This window comes from Vombatus ursinus, unplaced genomic scaffold, assembly GCF_900497805.2.
Source record: "Vombatus ursinus unplaced genomic scaffold, bare-nosed wombat genome assembly UNPS02014807.1, whole genome shotgun sequence".
NCBI classification, from domain to species: domain Eukaryota; kingdom Metazoa; phylum Chordata; class Mammalia; order Diprotodontia; family Vombatidae; genus Vombatus; species Vombatus ursinus.
In genome coordinates this window covers 22,985,535-23,008,940 of record NW_020954585.1, presented here as the reverse complement: position 1 = coordinate 23,008,940, position 23,406 = coordinate 22,985,535, and the positions used below count along the sequence as shown (strand labels likewise).

The following is a 23,406-nucleotide window of genomic DNA, read 5'->3' as shown; positions in this document are numbered from 1 at the left end:
CCACCTTGCTACCAGGACCAGAGACCATGTTCCGGAAGTATTAACCCTTTTATCTACTGAAATTCTGTCATGGTGGCCCACTATCCTGCTTCACTAAGATCACTATTTTAGATAAAACATTGTTCCCAGAAGGGGTGTGTCAGTCTACTCCCATTGGAGTCTCACAATCCCAGTAAATTTCTGATTCAAAGTGATCCTTCCACACCATCATTAACCTATAACAAGTGTCTCCCCTTATTGGATTGTAAACTCCTTGATGGCAGGGAGTCTTTGTTTTTGTATCTGTATTACTGCCTTGATTTCTTCCCTAGGGACTGATTTTGCTTTTTAAAGGGCCCTGGGTATTTGGTACTGGATAAGAAATGTAGTGGTGGATCAGTGTACCCAAGACACAGTAGTAAATGACTATAGTAATCTCCTATTTGATAAACTCAAAGACTTCAGCTTCTGGGAAAAGAACTCACTATCTGACAAAAACTACTGGTAAAACTGGAAAACAGTGTGGCAGAAACTAGCTATAGACCAACATCTCACACTGTATACCAAAATAAGGTCAAAATAGTTACATGATTTAAACATAAAGGGTGATACCATAAGCAAATTAGGAGAACAAGGAATAGTTTACCTGTCAGATCTATGGAGAAGGGAAGAATTTGCGACCAAACAAGACATAAAGAGCATAACAAGATGCAAAATGGATAATTTTGATTGTATTAAATTAGTAAGTGTTTGCATAAACAAAACCAATGCAATCAAGATTAGAAGGAAAGTAGAAAAACAAGGAAACAATTTTTACAGCAAGTGTCTCTGATGAAAGCCTCACTTCTCAAATATATAGAGAACTGAGTCAATTTTATAAGAGTACAAGTCATTCCTCAAATAATAAATGGTCAAGTGATATGAACAAGCAGTTTTCTGATGAAGAAATCAAAGCCACCTATAGTCATATTTAAAAATGCTCTAAATCACTATTGATTAGGGAAATGCAAATTACAACTCTAAGGTACCACCTCACACCTATCAGAGTGGCTAATATGACAGAAAAGGAAAATGATAAATGTTGGAGAGGATGTGGGAAAATTGGGGTGCTAATGCACTATTGGTGGAGTTGTGAACTGATCCAACAATTCTGAAGAGTAATTTGGAACTATGCCCAAAGGGCAACCAAACCATGCTGATCCTTTGATCCAACAATACCACTACCAGGTCTGTATCCCAAAGAAATCATTAAAAAAGGAAAAAGGACCTATAATGAATGACTTAGCACTTCTCAGCAATACAATGATCCAAGACAAGCTCAAAAGACATATAATGGAAATGCTATCCACATCCAGAGAAAGAACTGCATGGAGTCTGCATGCAGATGGAAAAGCATGCTATTTTCACTTCTTTATTTTTTCATAGTTTTTTCCTTCTTTTCTGTTTCTTCTTTTACAACATGACTAATGTGGAAATATGTTTTACATTATTTTGTTGTTTTTAGGCAATTGGGGTTAAGTGACTTGCCCAGGGTCACACAGCTAGTAAGTGTCAAGTGTTTGGTCTGAGGCTGTATTTGAACTCAGGTTCTCCTGACTTCAGGGCCGTGCTCTATCCACTGTGCCACCTAGCTGCCCCTATGTTTTACATTATTGCACATAACCTATATCAAATTGCTTACAGTCTTAGGGAGAATGGAGGGGAAAGAAGCAGGGAGAAAAATTTGGATCTCAGAATCTTATAAAAATGAATGTTAAAATTGTCTTTATATGTAATTGGAAAAAAATAAAATACAATTTATAAAATAAAATAAAGGGCCTTGGGACTAGCCAATGGCTAATTCCCTCAAGCTTGAAGGAAGAATTTCTTCCTGCCTCATAAAGAGGTAATAGTATATGGACTTTGAGTTCAAATCTGGCTTTAGACACTTACTAGCTGTGTTTGCTGGGCAAGTCACTTAACCCTGTTTGCCTTAGTTTCCTCATCTATAAAATGAACTGGAGAAGGAAATGGTAAACTATTCCTGTTATCTTTGCCAAGAAAAACCTAAAAGGGGTCATAAAGAATAGGACATGAGGGAAAATGACTAAACAACAACAAAAATAGACATTTCTTTATACTGCCTTTAAGATTCTTTCATTAACAATTCATTATCTCTGCTATCTGCCACTTTAGAAATGTAAATACTTACACTGAAAATTTAACAGTCAGTTCCCTCTGCTCATCAATATGAGCTGACTACAGCCCACACCTGCCTGGAACTCATATGCATTTACTGCATTTTTGCCTTGTACCATAGATGGTTGTGTATTTGACTCATTGTCTTGCAAGTTCTTTAAAATCAGAAAATGTATCTTAGTATTTGTATCTCTAGCATCCAGGATTGCTTTGAATAGAGTAAGTACATAATGTTTGCTGAATTGAATTCTCTCAAAAGCATAGAATGTAGGTTCTCAGGAAAAAAATCTTGTTGACTGTAGCCAAGCATATTCAGAAAATTATGGTAGACGATTCAGAGAATTATCTTCTTCTCCTACTGAAGGCCCCAGCCTGCAGGTGTTGTTTCTTTAAATCTGGCATCTCCTTTCACTTTCCTCATCTAAAAATTTTGGAAAGGTGGGAGGTGGGATGGATATTAGAACTAGATGATTAATAAAGTTACAATTCTAAATGTAAAATTGCATAGCATAATGACAATAAAATAGTGGACACAGAGTCCTTGGGGGTAATTATCCTTCTCTATCACCATCCTAATCCAATTCCAATTTAGGCAATTTTCCTAGCTCCTCAGGCTGCTAAGATTAGAGTGGGACAGTCACCTTCACTTCTTTGTTCTTAAACTTATAAGGTGATGTTACTATGAGTTTGGCCCATTGCCAACCAACCCCCTACAGGAAGTACTCCATAATTTAGGCTTTTATGAAATGTTCAAAGCTTCAAAGAATAATAGGAATGCCCCCTCACTTTTTTGGTCCAATCTGAGTGTTTTGCTAAATTAAAAGTTCTTAAGGTTTAAGGTAGTTATTAAGTTTTGAATTTGTATTCTTCAGTAAATATTCGGGTAAGGGCAGTTAGGTTGTGCAGTGGATACAGCACAGGCCCTGAAGTCAGGAGGACCTGAGTTCAAATACAGCCTCAGACCAAACACTTGACACTTACTAGCTGTGTGACCTTGGCCAAGTCACTTAACCCCAATTGCCTAAAAAAAAAAAAAAAAAGGTAAATATTCAAGTAGAGAACTTTTTTTTTTTTAATTCCAAGAGCCTGTTTTGTCCCCTTGGATTCTTCCTAGATCTTCCCCTGTGCTTTTTTTTTTTTTTTTGACAATGAAGATGGGGCAGTGTCTCACTCTAGGGATTTAGCACAGTGGTTGGATTGAATTTGAGTAAACAGCCTGCAAAGGGAACTAAGATTGAAAACCTGGATGACCAAGAGCTATTGTATTGTTATAAAAGACTGTTGAGGCAGATTTAAATGTTTTTAATTGATTGTGAAGGCAATGTGGGAAAGAATTGTTAATTCAATTAACAAAACTTTTTTCAGTTGCCTACTATGTGCAAGGTCTCGTGTTAAGGGCTGGAGATACAGAAACAAAAATGAAACACTCCCTGACTTCAAAGAGGTTACACTCTTTAAGGAGGATGTTGCATGTATACGGATTAGTATAAATACAAGGTAACTTGAAGAGAGAGAAAATAGCAACTGAGAAAGTTGAAGAACATAAGAAGCCTAGCTTCCTAGCTGTGTGACTTTGAGTGAGTCCCCTCCCATATTTGGGCCTCAGTTTTCTTGTCTGAAAAATGAGGGGTTTGAAATATTTCCTCTAGTTTGAACATTTTATGATTCCAAAACCAAAACAGAAACATGTCCAATTATTTACTTAATTGTGGGTAGGAAATGGCAACCATTAAACTTCAAAATAATGAATATGAGTTTGGGAATGTAGAGTGCTTAAGCGAATTATAAAGATAAATATTACAGAGGAAATGCTAAAGTCTTTCAATTGGTTTTTTTTTGTTGTTGTTGTTGTTGTTTAATTGTTGTGGTTCTTTAGTCCTTTCTTGTCTGACTCTCCCTGACCCTATTTGGGGTTTTCTTTGGCAAAGATACCGGAGTGGTTTGCCATTTCCTTCTCCAGCTCATTTTACTGATGAGGAATTGAGGCAGACAGGGTTAGGTGACTTGCGCAGGGTCACAGAGCCAGGAAGTGTCTAGGGTTGGATTGGAACTCAGGAAGATGAGTCTTCCTGACTCTAGGCCCAGCACTCTATTCACTTCAACACCTAGTTGCTTTAAATATGGAGATCCTGGTTCAATGTCTTTTAAAGTACTCTCTTAGAGCAAGCTAGCCTTCATACAGATCATTAACTCGAGATTTCTTATAGGTATCAGTGTATCAAATGCCTATGATATGCCAGGTACTGTGCTAAATGTTAGGAATACAAATAAGCCCTCAAGGACCTTAGAAGCTAATGGGAAAAGATAATACACAAAAGGAAGAGGAAAAGTAAGGGGAGTTGTCAGAGGCTATGTGGGCTTCAGCGCAACATGTCTGTAGAGTGAAAACCAAGTGGAGTCGCTCAGGGAAATTGAGTTAGTTGGAAAATCTGAGCCCTCCATAAAGAGAGACTTTGGGAGGACTTTTTCCACCTTGCAATCAGAGGGGAGAAGCAAGGGAAGGTACAAAGTAGGTGTTGAGTATCAAAACAAGCGCAGTCTCCAAGATGAGATTTCTGATTAGTTTATACTGGAAGAAGCATAATATTCTTGGGTGAAAACCAACCACAACAGCTAGTGCGAACTATATAGACTATATTTTTCATTTACAAGCATGGAATTAATTCCATTCTTACTACTCATTTAAATGTTTACAATTCTTAGTACTCCTTTGGAACTTACAAATTACCTTAAGTGGTTGGTTATCTTTTCATTTGTATATTGGGAAGGGTAAATGGTCAAGTAAGGACTTCAGACTCTTCTTCGGAACTGTTGAGCAAGAGCACAGTACATCCAAAACAGATGCTTTTCAGCTCTGAAAAAATAACCTCTGACTAGCATCGTGTGTTTAGAGTTGGAAGAGACTTTAAAGATAACTTGGTCCAGTGGTCAAACTCACTAAATCATATATAAGCATCCATTCAGATTGCATATTGACTTAGAAAAACATGTTAATACGCTCTATGTTTTATTGCATTTTATTTTTCCAAATATTCCCAAATTACATTTTAATCTGGTTTGGGTTTGACACGTGTGATCTAGCCCAATACCCTTATTTTTCAGACAAGGAAACTGAGGTATAAAAAAGGTGACTGACCTAGCGCAGGGGGTGGGCAACCTTTGGCTTGGAGGGCAGATGCAGCCTTCTCGATCCTCAAGTGCTGCCCTTTGACCAAACTTGTTTGGATTCAGATTTGGATCGTTGTGTAGAGGGAACAGCTGACCTAGTGGTTCTGGAATCCCTCCTGGCCTTTTTTTCCCCAGAGCAGCTTTCAGTCTTGAATCTTTTTTGCCCCTTATCCAAAAGCTCTTCCCCCTGACTAGCTATTTCTGTAATGTCATCCTCATTCTTCAAACCACTCAGACTCACACCTTTAGTTATTTTTATTATAATTTCTCCTTATCTTTCTTTCTGAACCAGTCTCTTCAACCAACCCAGTTTTATTTTCACAGAATCTTTGCATTGGGAGAATTATTTAGATATTAACTATCCTAACTTCCCACTGAGTTCAGGAAACCTTTCTGTAGCACCACCATGGAGATGGGGGGGGGGCAGCCAAATGGAATAAGGATTATTATTTATTTCTGTGTCAGTTAAGCTTTTAGTTCAAATATTCCAATGAGCCAATGATTTCATTGATTGTAGGCTGCCCTTCAGCAACACATATGGCAACTCATTTATGTCTGCCCATCCAATACAAATCTTATCCAAGTTTTCCTGTAAATGCAACACAAGGAGTCCACCCAACATGCTGGGGGTCTTCCTTGAATTCTCCTAACATCTGGAGGATACAGCTGGAGGAGAGGAGCATGCTATCAGTTATCCCTCATTTTTGACATGTGATCAGCCTATTTTCTTTTTCAATCTTACATATTTTTTTTTACTTTCTTTGAATTGCTTCTGCTTTGTATTTGCTTTCTTTGTAATGTACTTCAGTATACTCTACATATACTCTTCCTGTTCACCATCAATCAGCAAACATTTATTAAGCATCCTTGAATGCCAGGCACTGAGATACAAACACAAAATTTGCCATTAAGGAGATTATATTCTACTGAGGGTTACAGTATGTTTACAGATAAACAAATATAAGCAGGATACAAAATAAATACAAAATCACTGTGACACTAACAATTGAGGGAATCAGGAAAAGGCTCTAAAGGGCTGATGCTTGAGCTGAACCTTGAAGAGAACTAAGGTTTGTAAGAGGTGGAGGTGGGTAGAGACGGAGTTCTAGGCACTGGGCACAGCCTATGAAAAAGCATGGCTTCAGGAGATGGAATGTTGTGTAGAGGAAACAGCAAGTAGGCTAGTTTGGCTAGAATGTCATATGTAAAGGTGAGTATGTCAGTCAGTTAATCAACAAGCATTTATTAAGAGCTGGGTCAGGAAAGGAAAAAAAAAAACCAAAACCCAGTCAGAATAAATTATGATGTCAGGGACAACATACAAATCACTGGGTACATACAAAATATATACAAAGTAGATGGGAAGAAATCTGAGAGAGAAGGAACGAATAGTTTAGGGGCTGGGAAAGGTCTTTTTTGGGGGGGCAGGAGGGAAGGCCTTTTGCAGGCAGTAGACTCAGCTGAGGATTAAAGGAAGCCAAGGAACTAAGAGGAGGAGGTAAAGAGGCAAAGTGTTCCAGGCATAGAGAACAGCCAGTGGAAAGGGCCAGAAAGGGAGAAAGGATGTATTGTTTGAAGAATAGCAAGTATGCTAGTGAAGCTAAATCTGAAATGGAAAGGGTTAGTTATTACTAATGTGTAATCAGCCTGGAAAGACAGGCTGGAATCAGATTTTGGAAGTCATTCATTCATTCAACAACTAGTGTTTACACAAACATGGTCCCTGCCCTCAAGGAGCTCACCTTCTAGAGAGGGAGACAAAAAGCAAACAATTACAAATGAGCTATAGACTGGATGAATTAGAGATAATCACAGGGTAAAAGGTACTAGCTTGGGGGGGGTGGGGGGTGGACCAGGAAAGGATTCTTGTACAAGACAGGATTTTAGCTGGAAGTTGGAGGAAAACAGGGAAGCCAGGAATCAGGAAACTAGGGAGAGAATTCTAGGCCTTGGAGAAAGACTTCAAAAATGCAAAGAATAGGGAGCTCAAATGTCCTGTGGGAGGAACACACAGAAGCCAATTTCCCAGTATCACACAGTATGTGGAGAGGTAAAGGGTTTAAGAAGACAGAGAGATGATGGACATACATGCAGAACAACAAATGCATTTTTGGATATGGTCAACTTGGAAATTTGTTTTGCTTGAATATACTTATATGATGTGAGATGTTTTTTCTTTCTCGATTTCTTTTTCTTTCTTTCCTTCCTTCCTTCCTTGTTCCTTTCTTTCCTTCCTTCCTTCCTTGTTCCTTTCTTTCCTTCTTCCTTTCTTTTTCAGTAGGTGAGAAGTGGGAGAAAAAAAATAAATGCTTGATAATACAAAAAAAATTAAACTTTATTTTAAAAAAGAAAACTGTAAAGGTAGGTTTGGGTCAGGTTATGAAAGGCTTTAAAAGTCAAAGAAATGATTTTTATATTTGATCCTGGAGGGAATAGGGATTACTGTAGTTTATTGAATGAAGAGTAGGGTGGTAACATGGTCAGATCTGCAATTTAGGAACATCAGTTTGACACAGAGACTGGAGTGGACAGAAAGGCAAGGAGATCAACCAAAGGCTATTGCAGTATTACAAGGATAAGCTAATGAGGGCGTATGCCAGGGTTGTGGTAGTGTAACAGGAGAAATGGGAGTTTGCAATGTTAAATGTATTAATGATGATGATGATGACGACAAAATTAAATAGCACTTACTATGTGTCAGGCACTGTGCTATGCATTTTACAATTATCCCATTTGATCCTCACAACAACCCTGGGAGGTAGGCGCAATTAAGATCTCTGCTTTACAGATAAGGAAGCTGCAGCTCCAAAAGGTTATGAAAGTAGAATTGAAAAGAGTTGGCAACAGATTAGATATAGGGCATGAGAGTATGGAGGCAAGGATGGCACCTAGGTTTTGAGCCTGGGTGACTAGAAGTTTGGTGGTGTCCTGGAGAATAATAATAGTATTTATATAGTGTTTTAAAAGTTTGCCAAGTGTTTTACAAATATCTTACTTTATCCTCACAACGACCATGGGATGTAAGGGCTAGTATTATCCCCATCTGAGCCTTTGAGAGGGTTAAGTGACTTACCCATGATCATACAGCTAAGGAAGTGTCTGAGGTCGGATTAGACTCCAGGCCCAGTGCTTTAACCACTTCCACACCCAGCTGCCTAATAGGGACAAAATACACACACACACACACGTATACACATATATATAAACCAACAACAGAAATTCTCAAGGTCTTCGATCACGAATTGGCCGTTTCCATGTCAACAAGGTACCTCAGAGTAACACGAGTCACGACAACTTTGCTGCGGGAAGAGAACAGCTCCTGGGTTCCATTTTCGTGGCTCTGACCCTCAGTTTCCCCTTCTGTAAAATAAGAAGGTGGGTGAGGGTTGGACTAGATGACCCCCAAGGTCCTTTCCTGCTCTACATCTAGGAGCATCCCACGATGATGTTACTGCAGGTGCCCGTTTTTAGAATTTCTCTCAACTCCTCTTCCTCAGACCATAGAATAACCACCCGCTTCCCGAGAAGGTGGACAACGGTTTCTATGGCAACAGTAACCAGGCTCCGCGCGGTGGTAATCTCGCGATACCGACCTCAGCGGAAGTGACGGCAAGCGGGAGTTCCTGAGGGGCTCCCCCACCACGGTCAATCGTTGCTAGTCCACAGAGCTCCAACCTTTTCCCGCCCGTGGAGCTGCCGCCGCCTGGGCTTCCCTTTGCCCTTTCCCCCCGTCTCCCCGTTCCCTTCCTCCCCGGGATGAACATGGCGTCCGCCCTGGAGCAGTTCGTGAACAGCGTCCGGCAGCTCTCCGCTCAAGGTCAGTCTCCAGGCCGCCGGGCCCGGCCCGGTCCGGCCCGGCCCACACTCCTTCACCGGGGCCGTCGCTCACTCTCCTCGGCAGGCACGGGGGGCCCCGGGTAGGGGAGGCGCCGTCTCGCTCGAGCCTCATTCATTCCCCTAGGCCCAGCCCTCCCACCTCCCGTCTGGCTCCCGCGCCGAGCTGCGGCGCAGCCGCCTCCTCCGGCAGGGGCCCAGCTGGTGGCTCCGCAGGCTGGTCTGCCCGGGGAGGCTTCCCCTCCCCCTTAAGCCCTCCCCGGGCCCCGCCTCCAGCAGCCGTTTGTGGAGGGAGGAGAGGAGAGAACGATCTCCTCCTCTTCTTCCATTCCCGAACCCAGCTCCCATCCCCTCTTGGCACGCAGGCTGGGTCCCCCTCGGAGAGAGAGTCGCTTTGCTTGACAGTTTGCTGGGCGGTGACTTCCGCCCTCGCTTTATTCCGCACAGCGATTGGCGAGGGGGCCCCCCCTTCCCTTCCCTTCCCATGATTGGCCGAACGCCTGTCAGTCTTACCGATGCCCCTTTGGGAGCTTCTCGGGGAAGAGGGCTCACAATATAATTTGAATTATGGGCTCCTGCTCCCCGTGGCCATACCTAGACTATCTGCCTTTCCCTGCGATTACTAAAGGGCTTGTGCACCAGCGACTTCTCTGTCTTTACAGACGCTTGAGCAGAGCCTTAAAGAGAGCTAAGGTTTACAAGAGGTGGAGGTGGGTAGAGTGAGTTCTAGGCACTGGACACAGCCTATGCAAAAGCATGGCTGCGGGAGATGGAATGTTGTGTCTCCTGCCCCCTTTTCAGAATCTACAACTGTGTGCCTTGGTCCCATCCTAGTAAGCGAACAGATTGGAAAACCCTTCTTCATGGAGTTCACTTTTTAAGTGTAATGAAGAGAATTCCTGTTAGAATTCTAGAAAAAAATTATTAAAGGGAGAGCTTTTTTTTTTTTTTTAAGCACTTAGGGAAGAGGTGGTTATTATGAATCAGCCTGGGTTCATTAAGGAGATGTACTTTGGTTAAAGTACTAGGTTTGGAATCCAGAAGACCTGAATTCAAATCCCTGACTTAATTTTTTCATCCTTAAAATAGTGATTAAAATAATAGTGATAAAATAGTGATAATCACTAAAATAATGATAATAGCATCTGTAACCCTTCCTAAAAGGGTGGTTGTGAGGCTTAAATGAGATATTGTGTGTAAAGCTCTTTGCAAACCTTGGAGAGCTAAGTGTAAACTCTAAGAACAAATCATACTGGACTAATCTAATTTCCTCTCTTAACAGGGTTTAGACTAGTAAGTACATCAAGGGAATAATTTGACAAGGTCTCTGACCACATCCTCATAGATTAAGTGAACTAAATGACAGAACAGTTTAAATGGGCCTAAAGTATTGATTTATGTGTTGGAAAGAGGTCCATAGTGACACATCCCATTGTCTTGCTTGCCTTTGGTCCAAATTCTGTTAAGTTTTCTGATCAATTACTTGAATGAAGTAACTTAGATCAAATTGTTGTTGATACTAGCTAATACATTGGATGACAGAAGCTGAGACTAAAAAGCTATTGATAGCCTGGTTTAGTGGCCAAATGAATAGGATGAAATGAAATAGAAATAAATATAGGGTCTTGGACCTGGGTTCAAAAAATCAACTGGACAAGTACAGAATGAGAAAGCAGTGTGAAGATTTAGGACTTTTAATGAACTGTGAGCTTAATGTTAGAGCTGATATGATCTTAGGCATCACTAAAAAGAAGATAATGTCCATGGTGTGGGACATAATATACTAGTATAACATCCCACTACACTATGCCCTATTCAGATCATCATGACGTTATTGTGCCAAGTTTCATATGTCATAATTTAAAACACATATTGACTAGCTAGAATGTGCCTGGAAGAGAGTGATCAGGAAGGTAAGGGGACTTATCATAAGAAGACAGATCGAAGGAACTAGTGATGTTTAGGCTAAAGATGAGAAGATATAGGGGGACGTGACAGCTTCTTTGAGCTAGTGAAGAATTGTCATGTGGAATGATTAGGCTTTTTCTGCTTGTCTTGAAGGCTAGAACGAAGACCTCTGGGCAAAAGAAGACTCAGGGAGGCATATTCCAGTGAAATCTAAAGAATAATTTCCTATTGATTAGAACTGGCCCAAACCTGGACTAGACTGCCTTTGAATGTAGTGAGTGCTGTATCCCTGGAAGTGACTACATATCAGACATAACTGTAAATTAAATCCTTGATTTGTGTAGGAAGTGGACAAGATATCTCAAAATCTCTTTCAGTATTAAGATTGTGATTCTGTGAGAGGCAATTTTTGCTTCATATCCTCAATTTCATATCTTAGGTAAGGCATTCAGGACCCAGCACTATATAGGGGATCGAGGGTAAAGGGATCATGATTCAATAGTAAAAACACTAGACTTGGAATCAGGAGACTTAGATTTAAGTTCCATTTTCATGTTTCTTACCTATGTGGCCTTAAGTAATTTCATCTCTTTGGACTTCAGTTTTCTCAGATGTAAAATAGGGATAGTAGTTGTAGTATCTACCTCATAGCATTGTTTGGAGTCAAATGAGATAATGAAGGTTAGGTACTTTATAACAGTAAAGCTTCATACATATGTTAATTGTTATGTCAGTTCAGCTGTAGATATGTATTCTAATGTTGGGCAAATAGCTTAATTTATCTGTACTTAAAAGGATCAAAGAATTTGTAATTGGAAGGAATCATATTTATCATCTCTTCCAACCTTCATTTTGCAGATGAATAAATGAAGTCTTAGAGAGGCTAATTGACTTGTTCAAATTAACAAGTGACAGTTCATTCCAAAATAAATGGTGATGGTCTAACTGAATTGTCACTAAGATTTTCGAACTGTTACACACATACATGTGTCTTTTTTGTCTCCCTGCTAGATTAAAAGCTTGAAAATAAGGAATATTTCCTCCTTTTATTTGTATCCTCAAGACCTACAACAGTGCCTGGTACAGAGGAACCTTTATTTTGCTTTTTGATTGGTTGGTTGATTGTCATCCTCTCTTAACTGATACTGTGTGGCATCAGTTCTTAAATAAGTACTTTGCTCAAAGAGGAGAAGCATCTTTGATGAGATCTCATGTTTTTATTTCTCTAACTTTTAAGGCTTTCCATTTTTGACCCTACTGTAGAATACTTTGCTACTTGATCCCTTTTAGTGATTCTGTGTCTGAAGTATTGAAGGGAGTAGCAATAAGGCAAATTTCCTTAACATGCCAGGGTCTTTATTTCTTTCTAGTTCTTTACCATGACTTTTGTTTGAATTTGATTATTGCTGCTAATCATAATATTATGACAAAAAGTAGAGAAGCAAAAGTTCAAACTTGAAATACTTAGTCATATTTTATGTCTTGATTTAATCATCAGAAACTCATTTACCTTAAAACACTTAAATGTTACTATTTCTTTAACCTCCCAAATGCCCAGCTTTCTGACAGAGGGCCTTTAGCATATATGAAGAAGCATATTATATCAGACTCATTTGTTGTATTTAGTTATTGTGATTAAATTTGAATCTATCCATCATGTTCCTTAATGATTAAATGCAATTAAATGAGGGGAATGGAATTTCTCATGTTCAATGATTAATAGAAAGTTTGTGTCTTTTGCCATCTATCAATATACTTTACCAATGGATGTGTTTTCAAAATTAGTTTATCTACTTAGTCCAGTATTGACTGATTCTCTATCACCAGTTATAGAGTATATCTTATTATACACCTAAGTTCTGCTTTGGCTTCCTAATTGGCGAAAAGCTAATTGTTCCTAAACATCATTTTCTTGTTTAGCTGTTCTTTGGTATTTATTGGTTTGAAACTTTTTTTACCTAAAAGGAGAGTATAGAAAAAAAAGTTAAGGTGTTACAAACTAGAAGAAACTATCCAGTTGACTTCCATGCGTAAGATCTTTGATAAAGAAAGGCAATGTGTTTTTCAGTTAAACTTGTGGTCCTGTTGTGAAAGTATATATAACTGATATTAAGAATATGGAACTTGCTTATTCTTATGTCATACCTTGCCTATCATGGAACATTTTCCTTATTTTTTGTAAGAGATCAAATTAGATATTGATCAGTTAAATGCCAACATAGCCTGTATTATGGCTAGCTGAGAATTGGTTTATGGTTATGATGTAGCTGCAATCTTTTTTTTTTTTTGTAGCAGTGATGCATTTTAAAATTTTTTCTAGATAAAATCTTACATTTGTTTTAATTGCCACTTTATCATTATGTCATCCAGGCATCACTTTAATAAAGAAAATGTCTACAAAATGATAAGTGGACAAATGAATTACTAAGTAGTTTCTTTGTATCCCCAACAATCCCTATTTTCAAGGAGCTTTTAATTTAACAGGGAGACAGAAAAGACATATACATGTGTAATAGTTCACAAATCTTAGAATCTTTAGTCAGTGTTGATGTTTTGAAGTTTAAACTGTAAGTTAGAATATCTGGAAAGAAAACTTAAAAGGAGTCTTCCAAAGATTAATTTCAGACCTTATCTGTTTTGAAACATGTACTGCACAAACTCAGTATTTGTTTGAAAGTATTAACATACATTTATGACTATAGCCTGTATTTTATAGACAGCTGACACTGAGAAAATGGTATGTAGTGTTAGCCATGATAATTGTGAAAGCTGACAGAATTAAATGAACAACCCTGACTGTTAGTGATTTCCTGAAGTATTTGAAAATGACAGATATCAATCTATTTGTTTATTTGTTCATTTGTTTGTTTATTTAGAGTATTTTTTTCCAATTACATGTAAAGACAAATTTTAACATTCATTTTAAAAAGAATTTTGAGTTCCAAATTTTCTCCTTCTCTCTCTCACCTCTTCCCTCCCTAAGATGGTAAATAATTTGATATAGATTATATGTATGTACAATCTTGTAAAACATGTATCCATATTAGTCATGTTGTGAAAAAAGAAAGAGACCAAAAGAAAAAAATTGTGGAAAAAATGAAGAACGTGAAAACAGAATGCTTTGACCTGCATTCAGACTCCATTAGTTCTTTCTCTGGATGTGGATAGCATTTTTCATCATGAGTCCTTTGGAATTGTCATGTATCATTGTGTTGCTGAGAATAGCTAAGTCATTCATATTTGATCATTACACAATGTTGCTGTTACTGTGTACAATGTTCTCCTGGTTCTGCTTATTTCACTTTGCATCAATTAATGTAAGTCTTTCGAGATTTTTTTGAAATCACCCTCATCATCATTTCTTATAGCACAATAGTATTCCATTAATTCATATACCATAACTTGTTCAACCATTTCCCAATTGATGGGCATCCTCTCAATTTCCAGTTTTTTGCCACCATAAAAAGAGCTGCTATAAATATTTTTGGTACAGTAGGTCCTTTTCCTTTTTTAAAAAATCTCTTTGGAATACAAAGTGGTATTGCATCAAGGGGTGTGCACAGTTTGATTGCCCTTTGGGCATAGTTTGCTGAGCAAATTTAGAGACATCTCCTCTCCAAATGTTCATTTGAACTATTTGTGCCCGATCTATGGTAGAGCCTTCTGAGCTCATATTGATCTGATCAGCCACAGTTGGACATACTGTACCTTGACTCCAACATAGTGATGTCCTTTTGGTCTTCTTTGAGAATGAAAGACAACAACCTCTACCTCTAGTGTCCCGATTTTCCCACATCCCCTCTAACATTTATTATTTTCCTTATTAGCCAATCTGATAGATATGAAGTGGTACCTCAGGGTTGTTTTAATTTGAATTTCTCTAATCAATAGTGACTTAGAGCATATTTTCATAAAACTATAGATAGCTTTGATTTCTTCATCTGAAAACTGCCTATTCATATCTTTAAACCATCTATCAATTGGGGAATGACTTGTATTCTTATAAATTTGACTCAGTTCTTTATATAAGTGAGAAATGAGGCTGTTATCAGGGATATTTGATGTAACAATTGTTTCCTGTTTTTCTGCTTTCCTTCTAATCTTGGTTGCATTGGTTTTGTTTATGCAAAACTTTTTTAAATTAATTAATCAAACTCATCCATTTTATATATTGTAATGCTCTCTATCTCATATTTAGTTATAAATTCTTCCCTTGTATGAAGGACCTTTGTTTATAGTATTAGCCTCAATTATTACAACTTAGTATTATATACTCTTACAGTTTATTCTTTATTTTCTCATATTTTTAGTGTTGTCTTTACCCCTTCATGTCAGTTTACTGTGCCATGAGTGAATGATACCGTTATTTGATGTTTTCTAGGGCAAATGACTCAACTTTGTGAATTGATAAACAAAAGTGGAGAACTTCTAGCAAAAAATTTATCCCATCTTGATACAGTGCTTGGTGCTTTGGATGTACAAGAGCATTCCTTGGGGGTCCTTGCAGTTCTGTAAGTGCTGTTTTATTATGATAGATATAAACTTACCCTAAACCCCTAAGATAACTTAAAAACTTTATGAATCAGTTTTATAGATTGTTTTTATATGAGAAAGGAAGTAGATTATCTGGAGAAAATTCAATTTTTCTATAAAACTGAAACTGTCATAGCAATGTTACTATAGTATTATAGTAACTTAGTAATGTTAGAATTTATTGAAACTCTAGAATGCTAGTGCAGGGTGAGACTTTTGAAATCACTTAGTTCTATTTTGTAATTTTACAAATGAAGAAGTTGGGCCAGAGAGAGGTGAGTGATTTCCTCAAGATTCTACAAGTCCTTGAACCCAGGTCACCTAACACCTGGTTTTACCAATTGTGCTTATTGCTGTATTCAGTTTCATCAGGTTTTAAAATTTTTCATTTGGGTTGATAAAGTGAGATTTTTTTAGTATTAAAATTATTTTTCATAATGGAAGGTGAGGGGTAGCTAGGTGACTCAGTGGATAGAGTACTGACCCTGGAGTCAGGAGGACCTGAGTTCAAATTTAGCCTCAGACACATGATACTTACTAGCTGTGACCATAGGCAAGTCACTTAACCCAATTGCCTCACCCAAAAAAAAAAAATGGAAAGTGAATGGGACTGGTGAAGTGCTGAAGTAGAAGGAAGGAATAAGCATTTATATAGTACCTACTATTGTCAGGCACTGTACTAAGTACTTTTTTTTTTAACACAATAACTTTGCAAGATAGGTGCTATTATTATCCCCATGTTACAGTTGAGGAAAATGAAGCAGATGTTAAGTGACTTGCTCAGGATTACACAGCTAGTAAATATCTGAGGCTGAATTTGAACTTGGGCTTTCTTGACTTCAGACCCATCACTCTGTTCTTTGTGTTACCAGTTACCTCTGGCAGGCTAAGTTTCTAGCACCTCAGAGTATTTTAGTCATTATTTTTCAGTACTTTATTCAAAGATTTCTAACTGGGGAAATAAAAATTCAGAATGATCAAGTTAGATGTGGCAGAAATGGAGAATATTAATAAAATTACTATTGATCTTAAGCAAAATTACTTTGAATTCATATGCAGCTTTAGGCTCAGTCAATTACAATAAACTTCATTTAAAACCTAATCAAGTAGAACTTATTTTAAACAGTATTCCCAGTAACACTATGTGTGATCTGGTGTGGACAATGGGGTTTCTTTAATCAATGGTATTTTGGTATGATGTGATAGGTCATTATAGCAAGTAATGATATTTATTTTCATTAATAAATAAATGGAAAATTATTTATTAGCACTAAATGAGTTAACATAAGAAAACAACAAAAAATGAAGAAATTCTATCAGTTAAGAGAAGCCCAAGAAGCAAACTTAAAAGAAGGGAGTAATCTCAGAACAAGTATGGAGTCAGAGGGAAGAATAATCTAACAAGACAGAGGAAAAAAATTACTTGGCTGCAAGGAATATAAGAATAGCTAGAGGAAATGAAGAAGGGAAAAAATGAAATTAGAATTGAAATAGGAGTTCTTGAGGGGAGGGAGAATTCTAAGGGGAATAGAATAAATGACTTCAAATAGAAAATGGAAAACCTTATTCAAGTAGTAAACTCCCTGAAAAGTCAAATGGAGGAATTAGAACTCAATGACTCCATAAGACTACAAGAAATAGAAAAAAAGGTCAAAACAGGATCAAATAGAAAAAAAAATGTAAGATACCTACTATCAAAAATAACTGATTGAGGAGACATAATTTTAGCATTATTGGATTCTCTGAAAATCATGAACAAACAAAAGACTTGGATAATGTAATTCAGGAAATCAGTGTTTAAAATTATCCAGAACTATTAGAACCAGAGGACTAAGTCAAAATAGAATCCACTGATCATCTCTTGAAAGAAATCCCAAATTGAGTCAGGAATCATGTATTCAAAATTTAGTTTGCAAGTCAAAAAAAAAATACCATAAACAGCTAGAAAGAGGTACATGGACCTAGGAACTACAGTCAAGATGGCACAATAATGAATTAAAGAAGCATTTATTAAGTACATACTATGTGCTGAGCATTAGTGCTACAAATGGACATGGACAACAGTCCTTGCTCTCAGAGAGCTCATGGTCTAAATAGAGGAGACTGCATAGATGGAAGTTTTCAACTGCAAGCCAGATGAAAAAGATTCATGGTCCTCAGGATGCAGCAGGAAAGCAAATGATAATGCCTGTTCTTTGTCATTTCGTCTACTAAAATCATATCCGTTTCTAACGTTGAATCTTTTTGATGGTGCTGAAGACAATTGGAGACAAAAAGTCTCTTTTCTGAGTCTTTAAATAGATGTGGCTGTAGCACCTGCAGAACCAGGTGACAGATTGCCTTTCCAGTGAGTTAGTCAGTAAACCTTAAATGCCAGGCATTATGCTAAACACTGGGATAAAAATAAGAAAAAGAAAGATTGTCTCTGCCCCCAAGGAGCTTGCAATGTAATGGGGAAGAATTACACACAGGGGCAGCTAGGTGGTGCAGCGGATAGAGCACTGGCCCTGGAGTCAGGAGAACCTGAGTTCAAATCTGGCCTCAGACACATAACACTCACTAGCTGTGTGACTCTGGGCAAGTCACTTAATTCCAGTTGCCTCAGGAAAAAAAAAAGGAAGAAGAATTATACACAAACAGAAACTAAGGAGTTAAGATGGGGAGGGTATCCTAGCGCAAGAGATTTGATAGAGAAGTTCAAAGGAGTAGAGCCCAGTGGGATATGAAGAGATGTCTGGCCTGGGTGCCTTCCTCAAATGAAGGTTCTGGGAGGAGTTCATCATTCTACCCTCCAGTCAGAGGGGCAGAAGGTAATTTGAGTACCAAGGCTGATCTTAAAGGATTAAAGCCCCTTAAAGGGGCTTGATAAAGAAGTCCAAAGGAATGCAGGTGGGTGGGAAATGAAGAGAGGGCTATATTTTATGGCCTTAAGTCACCTCCAGAGCAACACGCAAAAGAGATTTTTTTTCTCAAGTTGTTGGCTGAGGGCACTGTGTAGTAACTACTTTATAGGAGAGAAAATCATGGAGTATGATAATTCTTAAAGACAAAAGAGCAGCAACCAAGAATAACTTAGCCTGAAAAACTTAGTATAATCTTACAGGAGGGCAAAAGGACTTTACAGTTTTTTAAAATTTAATTAAATATATCCCAATTACATATGAAATTTTTTTAGCAATCATTTTTAAAAATTTTGAGTACCAAATTCTCTTCCTCCCTCTCATGCCTCCCCCTCCTTGAGAAGTCTAGCAATTTGGTTTCAGTTATATGTGCAATGTAATGCAAAACATTTCCATATTAACCATATAGTAAAAGAAAAGAGACCAAAAAACCTCAAGAAAAATAAAGAAATTTTTTTAAAAGTATGCTGCAGTCTGCCTTCAGAGTTCATAATTTTTCTGGAGGTGGATAACATTTTTCATCATGAATCCTTTGGAATTGTCTTGGATCATTGTCTTGATCAGAATAGCTAATTCTTTCTCAGTTGAACATCCTTACAATATTGCTGTTACTGTGTACAATGTTCTCCTGCTTCTGCGCACTTCACTTTGCATTAGTTTGTAGAAATCTTCCTGGGTTTTTCTGAAACCATCCTGTTTGTCATTTCTTAAAGTACAGTAGTGTTCTATCACAGTGATATTCCACAGCTTGTTCAGCCGTTCCCCTATTGATGGGCCACCCCTTGATTTGCAATTTTTTGCCACCACAAAAAGAGCTGTTGTAAATATTTTTGTACAAATAGGTCTTTTCCCCTTTTATTTGATCTCTTTGGGATATAGACCTAGTAGTGGTATTGCTGGGTCAAAGACTATGCACAGTTTTTTAGCTCTTTGGGCTTAGTTCCAAATTGTTCTCCCGATTGTTAGACTAGTTCACTGCTCCACCAACAATTCATTTGTATCCCAGTTTTTCCACATCCCTTCTACCATTTGTCACGGGAAATAGAGTTATAATAGAATAAAGGACTTTTAAGCTTTCCTAATGTAAAGATTAGAACTGAATAGAAACTTTGAAATTCAAACACTGGCACGGAGACAAACCCAGAAATGTAAATGCATTTGTTCTGTTAGAAGGGGCTAAATGCTGATGAAGTATTTATTCAAATTGGGAGAGAAGTGATATTGTTTCATTAAGGATCAGAGAAAGTTAAATAAAAAATACTGGCTATGAGTATAGTTCTGTCCTGTTTTGTTGGGTTTTAGAGAGGGGGGAAATAGGAGGAAAAAAGGAATACTTTAGTATTTAGAAACTAGGAGGAAGGAGGAGACCTTGCTATTTCACATAAATGGAGTAGGTGAAAAGAGTATACAAACATCAAAGAAAGGGTTAGAGGGACTGGGCATCTCATTTACTTCACTCTTAACTGAGTTTCAGAGGCAGAAAAAGGATTGCACACACAGACGTACACATAAGACAGTGCATCTAGAATTTTCAAGGTCCTTAATAGCTACTCAAATAAGGCAGTACAGGATACAGACAGGTATACTGAAGTTTATGTATGACACACACACTGTCAGTGGGTGGTGAACATGGGTGTGTGTTGACAATTCAAATAACATACTATTATATATATTTTTATGTATATATACACACACACACATACACATATACCCATGTGTATGTGTGTGTATATGAGTATATGTAGCTACATTCTCTCCTAAGCTATTTGGCTCGAGTGTAACAAATGAGAAATGATTTGCTTCTTACAAAGCAGTTTTGCTTTGAGCAGGTAAAGGGTACTTAAAACAAAGGAGGATGCTTAAATTGTTACAAAGGAAAGAATGTGTCCTTGTTAGCATAACTCTTTACCGTAGAAAAATAACTTTCAACAGTTAGAAATACATTAAACTAAAAATAATAGAATTTGATTATTATAAAATTATAATGACCAAACTTGCATCCTAAGAAGAAGCCTACCTCTATTATTTTTGCAGAAGTTAAGAGTCCATGAGTATGAAATACTCTGTATAAAGCCTCACTTTTAAAATATATTGGTTAGTTTTATGGAACATTGTTTTTTCTTCCTCTTTTAAAATTCTTTATTATAAGTGGTAGCTCTGTCTGGGAGGGTGTGGGTTAGGGACATACTGGGAAATATATAGGTTACGTAAAAACAAAAGATCAATAAAAATTTTGTGTAAAAAAATGCATTAAATTCAAGTAGGAAGTAGGGAATAGGTTGAGAGATGGTGAAAAGGATGTAAGAAGTGCAGGAGATTTGAGTTGTAAATAATCTTGGTCAAACAAAATCAGCTCCAAAGCGAATCATAAAGGGAAAGAGAAAGAGAGACAATGAGAAAGAAAGTGTAAGAACCAGCAGTTGGGTTCCAGTTGGTGAGGAGAGGAGGAACAGGACTAGGAACAGACCACTAAAGTCATAGATCACTAGAGTTGATCATATTCCTTTTCTTTACCTTCTTCACACTGCCATGACACAAGGGAAAAAATTGGTGGGAAGAAGCATGCCTACAGCAAGGACACCATAGAAAAGCCGGCAGGATGACAAAATCAGATAAAAACTTACTGAGGGGGAGAAATAAAACATTCAATGAAAGTATCATCTCACTGAACATTTATTTTGCAACTAATGAGATTAGGTCCAAATTCTAAGATTTGGAAGATGAAGATTTGGAGGATATTATAACAAATTCAGCAATCTCCACTCAAAAACACCAAGAAACTGGAATAGTTCTAGAGAATAATTGATGAATTAAATAAAAGTATAAATGAATAAGAAAGGAAAGTAGATCTTTGAAGGAAATAAATCAGCGAGTCTAATGACAGGAATTTAGAACAAAATATAAACATTCCGTAGCAATAGATTTTTTTTTAGTACATAAAAATCTAGGAACAGAAGAAAAAATTAATTTGAAGGAAAGACATCAAAACCAAATTATTGTAAGGAAAGAGACTATAAGTACCAACTTCAGTGAAAGAAAAGAATATATAAAAATATTCAATAAGGAAAAATTAAACAACCTTAACAATTGTGATCTGAAATGTGAAAGGATTAAATTCCCTAATAAAAGGAAAGAGAAAGGTGAAAAAAAATGGATTTAAGAACCCCAACAATTTGCTGCATACAAGCTATAGGCCTAGGTCCTAGACCTGTGATTTCATCGATATTGGGAACTCAGATGAGGAAACTGCCAGTACAGATTTTTCTCTCCAATTTAGTCGTAGAGACAGGGTTTTTTTTTTTTTAATTTTTTTTTTTAATTTTTAGGCAATTGGGGGGTTGCCCATGGTCACACAGCTAGTAAGTGTCAAGTGTTTGGTCTGAGGCCGGATTTGAACTCAGGTCCTCCTGACTTCAGAGCCGGTGCTCTATCCTTTTTAATAACAACAATTATCATTTCCATTTTATATGTGAGGAAACTGAGGTAGGCAGAGGTTAAATGACTTGTCCAGGATCACAGAGCTAGTAAATATCTGAGACCATATTTGAACTCAGGTCTTCCAGACTCCAGGTCCAGCACTCTGTCCACTATGCCACCAAGCTACCATTTTAAAAATAAGATTTTATTGTATTTTAAAACATAAACAAAATTGTAGCTCCTGAGTACAAAAGCTGGCAGCGAGAGGCCCTCTGGCAGTAGTTTGCTGACCCTTTGCCTAGAGAACTGGAAGGATAAGTGACTTGTCTGGTCATGTAGGCTCCCTGTTCAGAGGGAGAACTTGAAACCAGGATGAAGCCTGTCTCTGAATCTAACTCTTTATCCACTTTGCCATAATGTATAAAGAAAAAAACCCTTAACATATATAGATAAATACAGAGTAAAAATGAAGGAATAGGACAAAATCTTATCATTTATCAAGTAACTAAAAAAGCAAGAGTTCAACCATAATTTCAGATATGAGAACAAAGTTGATGTTGAGAGACTTAAAGACACCATACATAATGGAATACAATTAAATAAATATATACGTATACATACATACATACATACGTATATGTATATATGCCAGGTGGCATAGTGTCAGTTTTTTTTTAAACCTAGAATTGCAAAATAGCATTGATAGTAACACAATAACGGTAGGAGACTCTTATATTCTCTTAGTGCTGGATAAATATGAAATACAAATGTAAATATGAAAGAAATATGAACAGGATAGAAAACATGGAGTCATATGAATTGTTAGAAAAATTAGATTTGTTTGACCCACGGCATTTGCTTAATGGGAACATTGAGGAATACACATTTCTTAGCTTCCCATGGGACCTTTACAAAAAGCGATTGTGCAGTTTAGGGCATAAAAGAATCTTAAATAAAAAAGGTGGAAATAATAAATACAACCTTTATAGATCATAATGTAATAAAGGAAATATAAATAAAAGATATAGCTCTAAATAGAAAGACTATATAATGACATCCTGAATAATGAGTAGATCAAAGAACAAATCAAGTTGTTGTTCAGTGTTTCAGTTGTGTCCGACTTTCTATGATCCCATCTGGGGTTTTCTTGGCAAAGATACTAGACTGGTTTGCCATTTCCTTCTCCAAATCATTTTACGAATGCGGAAGCTGAGGAAACAGTTAAATGACTTACCCAGGATCATATAGCTATTAAATGTCTGAGGTTGTATTTGAACTCTGGAAGATGAGTCTTCCTGACTCGAGGCCCAGCTGTCTGTCTCCACTGTGCCACCTAACAGCCCCCTAGAAACAAATAAGTATATCAAATATTATTAATACTAAAACTTATGGGATTAGGTTAAAAAAAAGTAGTCAGGAATTTTATCTCTGAAAACTTAGGTGAATAAAATAAAAAAGGGAGAATCAGTGAATCAGATGTACAATTAGG

At 37.3% G+C, this 23,406-nt stretch overlaps 1 protein-coding gene across 1 annotated transcript in view; it reads left to right on the top strand.

Annotated features, from left to right (window-relative positions):
• The first annotated feature begins 8,460 nt into the window (after positions 1 to 8,460).
• COPS3 (COP9 signalosome subunit 3) overlaps positions 8,461 to 23,406 on the top strand; it is a 38,667-nt gene continuing 23,721 nt past the window's right edge. The window contains exons 1-2 of the mRNA XM_027875001.1: positions 8,461 to 9,142; positions 15,449 to 15,578. Coding sequence (XP_027730802.1) covers positions 9,082 to 9,142; positions 15,449 to 15,578 — 191 coding nt within the window. The 5' untranslated portion in view covers positions 8,461 to 9,081. The remainder of the gene's footprint in view (positions 9,143 to 15,448; positions 15,579 to 23,406) is intronic.